This window comes from Sciurus carolinensis, chromosome 7 (assembly GCF_902686445.1).
Source record: "Sciurus carolinensis chromosome 7, mSciCar1.2, whole genome shotgun sequence".
In the NCBI taxonomy this organism is placed as follows: Eukaryota; Metazoa; Chordata; class Mammalia; order Rodentia; family Sciuridae; genus Sciurus; species Sciurus carolinensis.
In genome coordinates this window covers 117,458,386-117,471,918 of record NC_062219.1, presented here as the reverse complement: position 1 = coordinate 117,471,918, position 13,533 = coordinate 117,458,386, and the positions used below count along the sequence as shown (strand labels likewise).

Genomic DNA, 13,533 nt, shown 5'->3' with positions numbered 1-13,533 from the left:
GATAGAAAACTCATAAATACATATTTAATTATAAACCATGATAGGTGTTACAAAGGAAAAGAGTGCCATGTAAGAGAATAGTTAGGTAACATAACTGGGGGGGTCAGTGAAGGCTTCTTTGAGGGAAGTTATTTAAATAAAGGTCTAAAACAGTTTAAATAGGAGTTAGTCTGTTGGAAAATTCTTGAACATGTTCTTTTTTTTTTTTTTGGTGGTATTGAGGATTGAACCTAGGGGCACACTAATATTGAATTACATCTCTAACCCCATTTTTAATTTTGAGATAGTCTCATCAAATTGCCAAGGCTGATGTAGAACTTGTGATCCTCCTTCATCAGCATGACAAGTTGTTGGGATTACAGGCCTGGCTATGTCCATTATTCTTTATGCTTTTTCTTTTTTGTCTATGGTGGACACCATTTGGAATCTTTGCCAAGAATGCAACTGATCTTTTTGAGAACTTCAGCCCACACGGATAGGCTTCTGGTGGCCATGTTTGTATTCAAGAGCTTTGCTCCACTGGCCAAGAGGTGACAAGAGTTGAACTGATGACAGATATTCCTCCAGGAGAGCTTGATATTCCATAAACTGGACCAATTAGTTTTTTTTTTTTTCTCCTGGGAATTGAGATTCATAGATACTCATTAGTCTCTGCTGGTTCTTGAAGTGAAAAGAATTAAGCAGCTTTGCAAAGAGAAGCAAACATGGAAGAGCATGTGATCAAAGAGAAAAGGGATTTGAGAGAATAGCCACTTGGCTTCCAGTTGATATTTTAAGTCCTTATTTTTTTGAGACAGGTCATATTATAAAGATCATGCGGGCTGAGGAAAGAGGAACGGACTCAGCAGTGGCAGAGTTTGGAAGGCATTGAAGAGATAACTTGCTTCTATGGTCGCAGTAGTAGGAATTTGCTGAACAAGAGAGAGAAGGGCACTGGGCAGGAGGGAACAGGAAGGACAAAAGAATGGAGATGTGAAAAAGGTGCATTTGAGGAATGGTAACTAGTGGTTGATATGCAGGGTACACAGAAGACAGTAGTAAATGAAGCTTGAGAGGAACTCTGAAGCTAAATTATCTTCAGTAGGGAGTATGAATGCTGTTTTATTAATCCTTTTACAAGAACTAGGTTGAGGGGTGGGAGAGGTACCTTTCGTAGAAATTCTTCACGGCCAAGAAGAGACCAATTTTCTGGGTGGAACTGGAAGAGTGAACTGGGTGTGGGGCAATGGGAAGTGATAGAGATTTCCAAGGGGTTCGCAATTTGGGGACGTATGCTCCCTGGCACTGCCTGGGAGCGAGAAGAGTTGCCTCGCGCACTCAACCACAGTGGAGGACCCTGAGAAATCCAGACCCACTTCCGGGTTTGGAAACCCTCCCTCTCGACTCCTCCCCGATCCCGGTTACGGTGTCTCCAGGCGCATGCGCCGCCGCTCTGGGACTAGCCCGACTTACCCTAAACAACTAATCTGCTCCTCCCCCACCTACTTGGGGCGTACCATTCGCTTTTGCGGGGGGACGTGCCAGCGCTCCCCAAAGTATTCAGAAACCTGCTCCCCTTCCTCAGACAGGGGAAGGTAAGTTTGCCTCGGATTTTAAAAGTTCCACGGATACGAAGGCCTCAGAAGCCTATCGCTCGACGTTCTCGGCTCTGCCCACAGCCCCGTACTCTCTGGGGCGCTGAACAAAGTGGCACGCCCGGATCCCAGCTGATCAGCTGCTGGGCTTTGGCGGCGGCTCCCCTGGGCGAGACCATTGTGACTCCTCGGGAGGGGTGCACACGGAGGGAGGGGGCGGAGCGGCCATTGTCCGGTCAGCGCAGCCTCCGGGGGAGGGGAGAGTGTTACGGAGTGAACAGGGCCTGGGGCGTCACAGCGGCCGCTGCGACTCCAGAGCCGGCGGGGGCCTCAGGTCCTTCCCCGCGCCGCCGCACGGGACATCGCTCTGGCTGGGGAGCGGCGGTGGGAGCTGCCGAGGGCGTCGGGTCTCCCTCCTCCCCCGCGGTCCTCGGTTCACCCGCACGCCCCTCCTCCTCAGCTCCCCTCCCTCTCCTCTCCGCGCCTCCCCAGGCCCCCCCGTCTCCGCAGGCCGAGTGGTGCGGCCCGCCTCCAGCTGACCGGCCTGGAATCCCGGCTCTGAGCCCCGGACTCGCGCCCGCCCGCGCGCCCGCTCCCTCCCCCTCCCCCCGCCCCGAGACCCCCGACGCCGCCGCCGCCGCCTCCTTCGAGCGGGGCCCAGGCCCAGCTGCCGCCACCGCTGCCGCCACCGAGCTCAGTCGCCGCCGAGCACCATGGGAGACGCCGGGAGCGAGCGCAGCAAAGCGCCCAGCCTGCCGCCTCGCTGTCCCTGCGGCTTCTGGGGGTAAGTGCCTGGCTGGGTGGGGGCGGGGGACGGGGCCAGGGGCCGGGCGTCCGGGCTGCCAGGGCCGGCCTCGGGCTGGGCAGGCCCGAACCCTGGGAGCTGGGCCCAGGCCGGGCCTACAGGGAGGGGGCAGGGGCAGGGACCGCGGCCTGGGGAGGGCTGCTGGGTGGGGATCTGGGGTGGACAGAGAAGGCCCTGCCCGGGGTGCGCTGCCCCTTTTGGAGTTAAGCTGGCCTGAGGTTTGGGGCTGCGTGCCACGGGTGAGGGGGGCAGGGCAGCGGGGGAATGAGGGGGTGGTGTTGGTACCCCAGGTGGAGCAGGGTGTCCCCTTCCCTTGGCATGTCGAGACCAGCTCACCCCTTCCCCCCTTTTTGCAATGAGTTGGTGCCCAGGCACCAGGAGGGTATTTCCTCTGACTTTTTCACCTCCCCTCCTCCCTGTTCCCCAGAGACTTGCATCATCACTTCCTAAATTATATCCCAGTGCCCCATTTGCTTTCAGGAAGCTGTTCATATGTCACTCATTTGTAAAAATCGACTCCAGACCCAGGCTTGGGTAAAGTGAGAAGGTAATTGAGGACTCACCTTTATTTAAAACACGTTTCAGGTGGTCTGTAAAATTTCCATGTCCAAAATTCTCAAAAAGTCAAAACCAAAAAACAACCAAGAAACCAACAAAACCTCAAATCACCTGGCTTGGGGAATGTGAGAGTCAGTTTCCTTAGTTGACTCTCAAATTCCTCTTTCCCTATTTAAAAAAAAATGATAAAAATGTTCACAGAGAGGCCTGGGGTTGTGGCTCAGTGATAGAATGCCTGTCTCACATGTGTGAGGCGCTGAGTTCAATTTTCAGCAATGCATATAAAGAAATGAATAAAATAAAGGTCCATCAACAACCAAAAATATTTAAAGAATGTTCCCAGAGGGCAGGGGATGTATTATTCCTTGACCATCTTGTATTTAGAACAGAGCAATATGAGATAGGAAATCAACCCTCTCCCCCCACCCATTAGTTTGAATTGTCCTTGGAATACTTGGGGTTTCATAGATTGTCAGTTAAAGGGTGCCTTCATCATACCACATGACTCTCATTCTGGAGTAAGGAGACTGGAGACTTTGAAGGCCAACTTTTGTGATTGGGGAAAAAAAAAAAACCCTCCCCTCTAAAGATTCGTTGTATTTGGAGATAATATAGAAGCAGGAAGGAAATGATTTTTGTTGAGGATATCTTGGGGAAAAGTATTGAAAGATTTCCTCTTTGCTGTTTTTCATATTCTAGGAGTGGTTATCATAGAAATTAAGAATTTGATATTAGTGCAGAAAAAGATTAAAATGTGTTTTTTATTTTTATTTTTTTATGGTATTGGGGATTGGATCAGGGCCCTGGTACTTGCTGTGCAAACACTCTGCTACTGAACTAACATCCCTAGCCCAGAAAGTGGATCTTAATATAGATTCTGTGGAATTTGTCAAATACAAAAGTTACGCTAAAGTAGGTCCTGGTTTTCTTATCTTTTCTTATTCAGAAAATTTCCAGTGTAAGGACATTAGTCATAAAGAAGTTGTGGGATTGCCAAAAATCTTGAAGATGTGAAAAATACTTGAAGTTCTTTTTCTTTCATTTTGATTTGAAAATATTTATTGGGTTGTCTGTGAAATGCTTTCATGGACTATCTAATTCTTGCAAGAGACTAAGATAGGAATCATTATATCTTTATTCCTAGATGGGGAAACTGAGTCTTAAAAAATATAGGTAAGTTGCCCCTTCACACAGAGCATAGGGTAGAACTGGTGAATTCTTGAGTGCTAGTACCATCACGTTTATGACATTAGTCACTGCCTCGGAAAAATCTGGTATCTCAAACCTCAGATTGTAATTCATTACTGGATATGTGACCTCAAGTAAGTAGCTGTCTGTGGCATCCACTGTAATGCCCAGGATGTATCAGAGGTTTATTTCCTGATAACATATTTAAGTCTTTGGGATTATTATGATTGGAATCCTTATTGAAGGATTTGTATTGAGGCTCAGAAACTAAGGAAATGGGATAACTTTTTACCTTTAGCCAGCAAGGTTCTGAGTAAGGCCAAGAGAGTTTGGTAGTAGCAGACAGGAAGAGTTATACTAATGAAATACCTAAAATCAACCAGGGTTTCTTTTTGGACACTTTCAATCTGGCACTTTTTTATAAACTTTAGTTGGACTAACAAGAGTAGTGATCACAAAGCTAATAATTTTAGAGTGAAAAGTATTATTTCTAGTGTAGTATTTTAACCTTTCCTAAGGGTTTTTTGTAAACACTGCTGTAGTTTATATTTTATACCAAAAGATAACAAAGCTCTTGCCTCCTTTCCATCATATCATAATTGATTTTGAACATACTTGTCTTTATTTAATGGGCCACATTCATGTTTATGTTCATTATATAAATTTAGAATATATTCACCAGACGTTTGAGTGCCTGAGATATGCTAGCATACAGGGGGATACTGGCCCTATCCTCTGGAGCAGAGGGCATAGAGAAAGTAACTGACAGTTGCAATATATTGTCATGAGTGCCTTGTGAGGGGCACCTACCCTAGTTGGGGTGGAGGTAGAGAAAGGTAATCTGGAGGAAGTGACACTTTAGCCTAGTTCTACAGGAAGGATAAAAGGAGGAGAGAATGGAAATAGTAGTTTTTCTTTAAGTCAGGGAGAAATAACATGGATGAAGGCCAGAATGAGACAGAGAGAAAGAGCACTTACATATTTTAGGAACAGAGTAGGTCATTTGGTAGATGTGAAAGGAGATCAGTTGGATATGAAGACCAGGAGGTTAGAGGAATTGGTGATAACAGGGCTCCAAGGGGTATTGCTGAGGACTCCGAATTTTTATCCTGAGCTCAGTGGGGAGCTAATAAAGAACTTTGAGCAGGGACTGATGTGATTACCTTTGATTTGAAAGGTTATTGGTTGACTTTCACTATGATTGTGTGTGTCTGCCTGTATAAATGTTGTGTGTGTGTATGTTAATGGGGTGTTGGCAGGTGGAGATCCAGAACACCTGTCAGGAGTAATCAAACTAGCCATGGTGGTGGCATGAGAGTTGTAATGGTGGGGAAGAATAGAAGTAGATCATGGAGTCATTCAGGGAGGTTATCTTTTGCCTTTTTATTTCATGAAAATGAAGGCAACTATGTTCTCTAAAAAATTTTGTTCAGCATAGCACTCTGGAACCGTAGGTCTTTAAAGTCAGCTAGCCAAGGCCCACACCCAGGCCTTTGCAGACTAGCCTTTCAGCAGAATATTCTGGCACCAGCAGAGTAAAGGCAGTTCCTTTAGGATTGCTGCTCTGTCCAGTGACTCAGGCTTCAGAATTTGCTGTCCAGTGTTGTCCAGTCAGGACACCAGTCAGTGGGGTTTGGTAAATAGGAGAGCTTAGGAGATATTTCTTGTAGGAGCACAATAGAGAGGAGAATGCCAAGAGGAGCATATACTTCAAATATGTTAGTGCTTAGAACACATTTCTCTACCTCTTGGCTTATGTTGTATAGTAGCATATAATTAAGTTATTTTATGGAGAGAACCTTGCCCCACTAGGAAAATTTTCTATCTTGGAAATTGCTAAAAATCACCCTGTTATAAAAGTTGAAAGTTCTTTATATAATATACACACAATTTTTTCTTAGGATGAAAACAGTTTGCTCCCTGTAACATGGATTTAAACCTTTCAGTGAAATAAGAGCATTTTTTGGGCTCATTTTAGGCATTTAGTAATCAGGTAAAAAATATGCTTGTTGATAATAGTCGTATTTGAAGTGAAATAGTCAACTCATTTTTTTTTTAGCTGAAATATGCACATACATGAAAGCACTTTTAAAACTATTTCAATATAAGTAGTAGTAGTTGAATCTGCAGTTAAAATTGTTTAGACTCTTTTTTTTTCTGTGCTAAAGATTGAATTTAGGGCCTTATCCTTGCTAGGCAAGTGTGCTACCACTGAGCTACATCCTCATCCTCTAAAACTGTGTAGACATTTAAAATGTATCAAAGCACAAAGTTTCTTCCTAAATATTTTCAAAAGTTGTTCAAAGAACAGACCTAGAATGTTATAGAAAAAACAGGAAGACTAAGAGAATAAGAATATATGTATTTTAGAATAATGGGATAATTAGGAAATATTTACCCCTAATTTTACATGTTAGTATAAAAACCCAGTTGCTATTGGTATTTTGCTGTCACAATTGCAGACAATCTTTTTTTTTTTTTTTTTAAACCCCCTTTGGTAGTGGAGTTGAACCTAGGGGCACTTTACCATTGAACTATATCCCCAACCTTTTTTCATTTTTTTATTTTCAGAGTTTTGCTAAGTTATGTAGGGCTTGGTTAAGTTGCTCCAACTTGTGGTCCTCTTGCCTTAGCCTCCCTGTGATTACAGTTGTGTGCTACGATGCCTAACCCAGCAACCTTATCAGGATGAAAAAATGTGGAAACCTCGAGAAGTACTGTATGATTCATAAATAAATTTACAGTATAGTATACATAAATATTTTGATTGGAATTTAGGGAATAATGGAGTATTTAAATGTGGGATTTACTATGTAAACTATTCATAGTTTTGAAGATAAAAAAGCTTTTATAACATAAAACATACTACATGGATATATTTTCTTTAGGGAAATGTTTTATTAGGATTTCATTTTTGTGATCAATTTTATTGAAGGGTTTTGTGTATAAACTAGATGTGCTAGATAACAGATATATTTCAGATGAAGGTGAGGATAGGCAGAGATGGGGATAAAAGGGAAAAATCTCACAAAATAAATTCCATTCCTGAAGTGGTTACTAGTATAGAGGTGACTGAAAACACAGTTTGTTTTATTCCACTTGATTATTGGTAATCACACAATACTGACTAGCTTAAGCTTAGATAGAATTAATATACTTTTGATATATTTGATACACATGTATTTTTTTATTTGAGCACATTAATTATTCTATATTAATTTGTAAATTAATGTAGAATATCATATCTGTTACTGTTAACTGTGTGGATCATCTGTCTAGTATGCTTGACTCCTAGCAGTGTGTGACCCTCATACTCCTTTCGTTTCTGTAGTTCCAGTCTCCCAGTTGGAACATGTTGCCACATTTCAGCCAGCTTAACCTGGGCTTTTCAAGTTCATTTGAACATAGCATGAATCACTCAGTAATCAGCATAATGTTCATGCCAGTGATGCCATTAATTAGCCCTTGATTATAAAACTCCTTGAAATAGTCCCTTCAAAACAAAACAGCTTGTTTGTGCAGTTCTTTGCATCTTTGAGTATTGTGTACATATAAAGGTACAACATGATTTAAATTTAGTATTCATTGTCAGCACATATGTACTTATCCCATTTTCCTGATTATATTTGGAATATTCAGAAAATGTGATATTTGCCTCTTTGATATGATTAAATAGGGAGATAATTAAAAAACAAAAAACAAAAAACTTGGTCTTTGTTTCTTTTGGTTCCAGGCAATACTTTTAAGAGTTAGATTCAGTTAACATATAGGTCAAATGGCTCTTTTGGTATTATCTTCTTCTTTCCCTATTTACTCTTTTCTTCCTATTCATCCATCCCCTGAAAAAGTATAATTTAGTATTTTAAGTCATACTTGGAAGTTTTAACTAAAAATCTCTTCATAATCCTTTATGTTATTGAAATTAACATTGGGGGCTGGGGTTGTGACTCAGTGGTAGAGTACTTGCCTGGCATGCATGAGGCCCTGGGTTCGATCCTCAGCACTACATAAAAATAAAGTAAAGGTATTGTATCCACCTGCAACTAAAACAAAATTTAAAATAAAGGTCCATTGACAACTAAAAAATTAAAAAAAAAAAGAAATTAACATTGGTTAAAAGGGTTAAAGGGTTAAAAATTAACCCTTTTCCTAGCCTGGGAGATCTTTTGAAATGAATGAAGTTCTATTAAAAAAAACCAAAAATCCCAATCTTGAACAGTGTATTAATATTATTTACTTAGAGCAAAGTAGTAAGAGGGTGAGAAATAATTCAATTTGGAATTTTTTTTATTAGGTTATAAGGAACTTGTGTTCATGCAGAGTGATGTGGTGTTTTGAAATCCTACAATAATCAGATCAAAATTGAAGTTAATTTTTTTCTGTTACTTGGTCCCAGGGTAGGGCCTTTGTGCCCTAAACTGGAAACCAAGCCTAATAAACAAAGTTCTACCTACCTGCTCCCCCTTGCCAGATTCTTTTCTTGAAGAAAGGTTAAAATTGGTTCTCATCAAAACTATGTGAACAAAGTGATTGGTTACGACCTACCACTTTTATTATTTTAATGAAAACTTAAAAAACTTATCCAGATTCTGACTTGTTGGATGTAGTGGAACTTGGTGTCAGAATGAGTTGCGAAAAAGGACCTTCATTAACACTATGTGAGTGACACTGATACTGCTTAGTTCTGCTATAGGGTTTGAGGACCAATGATCCTGCCCTGAGCTGGGTCCTTAAATAACAAGATTACATTGCTGAATGAACTATTTAGACCACAAGAAAGAAATTTTGATATATGTGTTACATTCAGAATGGAGATTAAGTATTTAATAACCAGACTCTAAGATGATATTCTAGAAACTCACTGTTTCCAGTATGGTTGCCACAAGCTACAATTAGCAATTTAAATTCGGATTATATTTGAATAAAAAGTTCAGTCCCTTAGTTATACTAGCTCTATTTTCATTACTCAGTAGCTTAATAACTAATGACTACCCTATTGGTGAATACAGATATAGAATATTTTCTCCTCCCAGAGAGTTCTGACAGTGCTGTTCTAGAATTTTGACCTACTAGGTAGCCAGAATTTTCCAGCCTATTTTCTTGTGAACTTTTCACATCATTTTTTTCTTATATTCTAGAAATGAGGGTTTTGTCTACTCCAGCATTTTATTTCCACTGGGAGAAGCAGTACTGTTGTTAATCCAGATTATTGGGAAGTGCTCCTTTGATCAGTTAGATGCATTAAAATTTCAGGGCAAGTTAATGCATAATTTGAATTTTCATTTTTTTCCATGTTAACACTTGAGTCAGTCAGCTCTTTTCTCAGCATTATTAAAGTAGCAACATCTGAAGCCTATACAGGGGTGTAGGCTTAATAGAAATATTTTTTTCTTTGAATTTTGGAGAGACTCACCTTTTTGACAGGTCTGTGACTCGTACAAGAATAATCCTTGTTTTCATGAATGTAAAAGCTGGGGATTGAACTCAGGGCCTCATATGTAAACCCTCTACCACTGAGCTATATCCCCATCCCACAAATGTAAAGCTTATATGGCAGCTTTTTATATGTGATTAGGGATAAATGCTTTGGATTTTCTAGTAATTTCAAGACCCTAGATACCAAGGAAGGTGGAGTGTATAATAATATTCAGCAGTAATGGGCAAAACCAAACTGCTCTGTGGTAGACTGGTCTGAGGAAATGGCACAGAATTAATGAAATGTCATCCATGAGGCCAGAGGTCAGTTACAAAGTGTCCAGCACCTGAAGTTGTGGCTGCATTTGTTAACTGGAGAAAGGGTGATAGCAGCTAACTGAATCTGCTCCCTCAGCTATACAGGATGTCCTGATCATAGGCATGCTTGAATTTGATTTAGGGCAGAATAATATCCTAGGAGAGATCATTGATGCTGTTTACTACCACTCTGGCCTTGGGTGGGGGGAGGGCAGTGGAACTATAATGCAGCATTTTGTCTTTCTAGGTTATGGATAGGCTCTGTGTAACCTTATTGCTTCCTAAGATGACCTGGCAAAGAATGAGGTTAGTGATATGCTTAGGACCTTCTGGACAGTGGACAGTGTGTTTTTTTTTTTTTTCCCTGAAAGGAAGTGGTATAATAGAGTAATAGTTGTTGGTGTCTTATATACTTAAACTCTTATACACTGGTAAGTTGAAGTGCATTTATGTAATCACTCTTAGCCATATTTCCAAATATTCCAAATCACTCTTAGCTATATTTCTCAAATTCTGACCACTTGAGAGTATCATAAGCACATTTCTTGCAGTCAGGTTCTTGGGCTAAGCATTTCTTTCCTCTTACAAGCTTGTGTAGGTAGCATTTCTCCCCCCCCCCCCATCCTTCCCACTCCCACACCCCCTCTCCTCCCCTTACTCCCCTCTGCCCATTCAAAGTTACTCCATTCTTCCCTACCGCCAAATATGGATTAGCATTCACTTATCAGGGAAAACTTTTGGTCTTCGATTTTTTTGGGTTTGGCTTATTTTGCTTAGCATGATATTCTTCAGCTCCATCCATTTACCTGCAAAATGCCATAGTTTCATTCTTCTTTAGGGCCTGAGTAATATTCTGTTGTGTATGTATACCACGTTTTCTTTATCCATTCATCTGTTGAAGGGTATCTAGGTTGGTTCCATAGTTTAGCTATTGTGATTTGAGCTGCTGTAAACATTGATGTGACTGCGTCACTGTAGTATGCTGATTTTAAGTCCTTCCGATGTAAACCGAGGAGTGGGATAGTTGGGTCAAAAGGTGGTTCCATTCCAACTTTTCTGAGGAATCTCCATACTGTTTTCCAGAGTGGTCGCACCAATTTGCAGACCCACCAGCAATGTATGAGTGTATGTAGGTAGCATTTCTGAACATGGTTCAAGGAGCTTTTTGTAGTTTATGATACCTAACTGGAAGAGTAGAGGCAGCAGAACATAGAGTGGGTAGAGAATTTTGCTGTCATATCTGTGCTTTCAAAGCTTTTTTCTATTTCATGTCAGCATTTTTTCATTTCAACACTTTCTGTGGTGTACTCTATGGTAGATGTGCTGGCAAAATTATCTCCTGGAAGTATTAATGAAACACATAAAATAATAATTCTTAAACTATTCAGAAGTATATTAACCACCAAGAAATAACAAAAAATAAACTGGAAGTAGAAGAAGGTGTGGTATATTTCAGTGTTCAGTTGTTTCTGGATTTATGATTTCTGTGCTTGGGGAGGCATGAATGGTCTTCAGTTGCCATTGAAGTCCAGAAAACCAGGTTTTTCAAGTCTTGGTATGTTTGTATATGAAACTTTGCCTGCATGTGCAAAATCTTTTATAGACTTCACTGTATACAGTTTTATGTAGTTTGTCTTTCCTTTTTAATATCACCCAAAAATATGCTCCTCACCTTTAAAAGAAGAGGAGTGGTCTTTTATGTTGACCCACAAAACTGGTTGCAAATAGCAACTTAAAAAAATTTTTTTTTTTCTTGATTTTGGGGAACATATTCAAGTAATTTCTGAAGCCTATATTCTCTGTTTCTGTGGATCAGTTTTCACTGTTAATTAACTCTCTTTGCCCCCATGGTGCTGTATCTCTTCCAAGATGTGTTTTAATTTTGTATTTTATTTGTAAGACATCTTTTTCTGCAGTGCATTAACAGTTGCTGTGACTTGAAGTGTTAAAATCTTTGCTGATGACAGATACAATCTGGAGTTAAAGTGTGGAGCATTGTATGGTGTGTGCTGAAGTCTCTTTAGGAGTTTATGTTAATAATATTGATAAAATAATAATTTAGAAAGTGATAACCACTGTAAATTCTAATCTGTGAAAGTTTATGTCCCTGTAGACTGCATTTTCTTACCCTTTATTTTAAACTGTCCAGGCTTAGATATTCTTATATGATAGTAAAAGGCCCCCTAGATTTACCTGAATAATTCCCATTGTAAATAAATCAGATAATTACATTATATATGTTTTTGTTTGGAGTTTGGGACTGGAAGAATGTATATTGTTTTGTGTTTAAACTTGAGGTGCAGAAAAGTCAATGGACAGAAATGTATAGGACATATCAGATTTGGAGGTGTGTTGAAAGTATAAGGACACAGAAGGAGGGCAAAGGAGAGACTGAAATTGGAGTAAGACGAGGATGGGGATATGTGGAGGGAAGTAGAGTGTGGTGATAGTTAGAAATGAAAATGCTTTGTGGCCACCATCTTCTACTCAAAATAAGAGAGTTGGTCATATCTCTAATGGCCCCAGAAACTAATGTGAATAGGTGGTGGTGGGTGGGGTTAAAGAAACATTTCTATCTTTTCTTGAAATGCAGGGTATGAATCCCCTGGGGTCTTATAGGGAAGTGCTAAAGGTCACAGGATGAGAGCCATGGTGTAAATTGAATTCTAAAGTTTAGCAGAAATAGCTAGCTTTCAGCAAAATTGGTGTTTCATTTGTTTGAAACCCTCAGGCTCTCTCTTCTGCCCAGCCCAGGGGTACCTTTTCAGCCAGTTAAGGCATAGTGTTTTGTGGTGTGTCTTTTTTTTTTTTTGGGTACTGGAAATTAAACCCAGGGGTACTTAACCACTGAGCCACATCCCAGTGCTTTTTAAATATTTTATTAGAGACGGGGTCTCACTGAGTTGCCTTGCTAAGTTGTTGAGACTGGCTTTGAACTCATGATCCTTCTGCCTCAGCCTCTCAAGCCTCTGGAATTACAGGCATGTGCCACAGTGCCCACCTTGTGGTATGTTTTTGTACCAGGCCATGGAGACTCAACCTACCTTCTTTTCCTTTATTGGTATTGCCATAGCTATTTCCCTTCCCTGGGATTGATTTTTGTTCTCTTCTTCCCTAAGCCTGTTAGGGAGTTAAGCAGTCTCACTCATTATCTGCTTTACTTCTGCTGTTCTTAGAAAAACAACTCATACAAGCCTTTTCTTTTAAAAGATTTTACAGTAAATACATATGGGGAAAGTTACATTAAATTCTAAAGAATTTAGCAGAAGTGCTTCATGAGGGAAAGGACCTTTCTTATTTATTGAGAGGCTAATAGGGGACCCCTCTGAGCAAACCCAAGGTTCTTCAACACTTTTCCAAAGATGAAGGGCATGCCAATCTCTAGAAAACCAGCTGAGCTCAGTGCCTAGGTGTGTGGGTTGGAGTCAAAGACTTGGGTTTAACTCTGTGCTCTTTGATCATTTTTTTCTTTTTATTCCTTTAGTTGACAAGTGGTTGTTACCTTTTTTTCTGTCCACATTTTTTTATTGGTGCATTATAGTTGTACATAATGATGGGATTTGTTGTTACATATTCATACATGTGCACAATATTACAATATAACTTGATCAATATTACTCCCCCACACTTCTCCTCTCCCTCCCCTCTTCCCAGCCAATCCCTTTCTTCTACTGA

At 40.6% G+C, this 13,533-nt stretch overlaps 1 protein-coding gene across 3 annotated transcripts in view; it reads left to right on the top strand.

The window, feature by feature from the left end:
• The first annotated feature begins 2,128 nt into the window (after positions 1-2,128).
• The window catches only part of Zfand3 (zinc finger AN1-type containing 3), a 312,164-nt gene continuing 300,759 nt past the window's right edge, over positions 2,129-13,533 (top strand). For 2 of the 3 annotated variants that reach the window (XM_047557737.1, XM_047557735.1), the window contains exon 1: positions 2,129-2,358. In XM_047557737.1, the coding sequence (XP_047413693.1) occupies positions 2,288-2,358 (71 nt within the window). In that variant the 5' untranslated portion in view covers positions 2,129-2,287. The remainder of the gene's footprint in view (positions 2,359-13,533) is intronic. The other variant, XM_047557736.1, reaches the window with a different exon arrangement.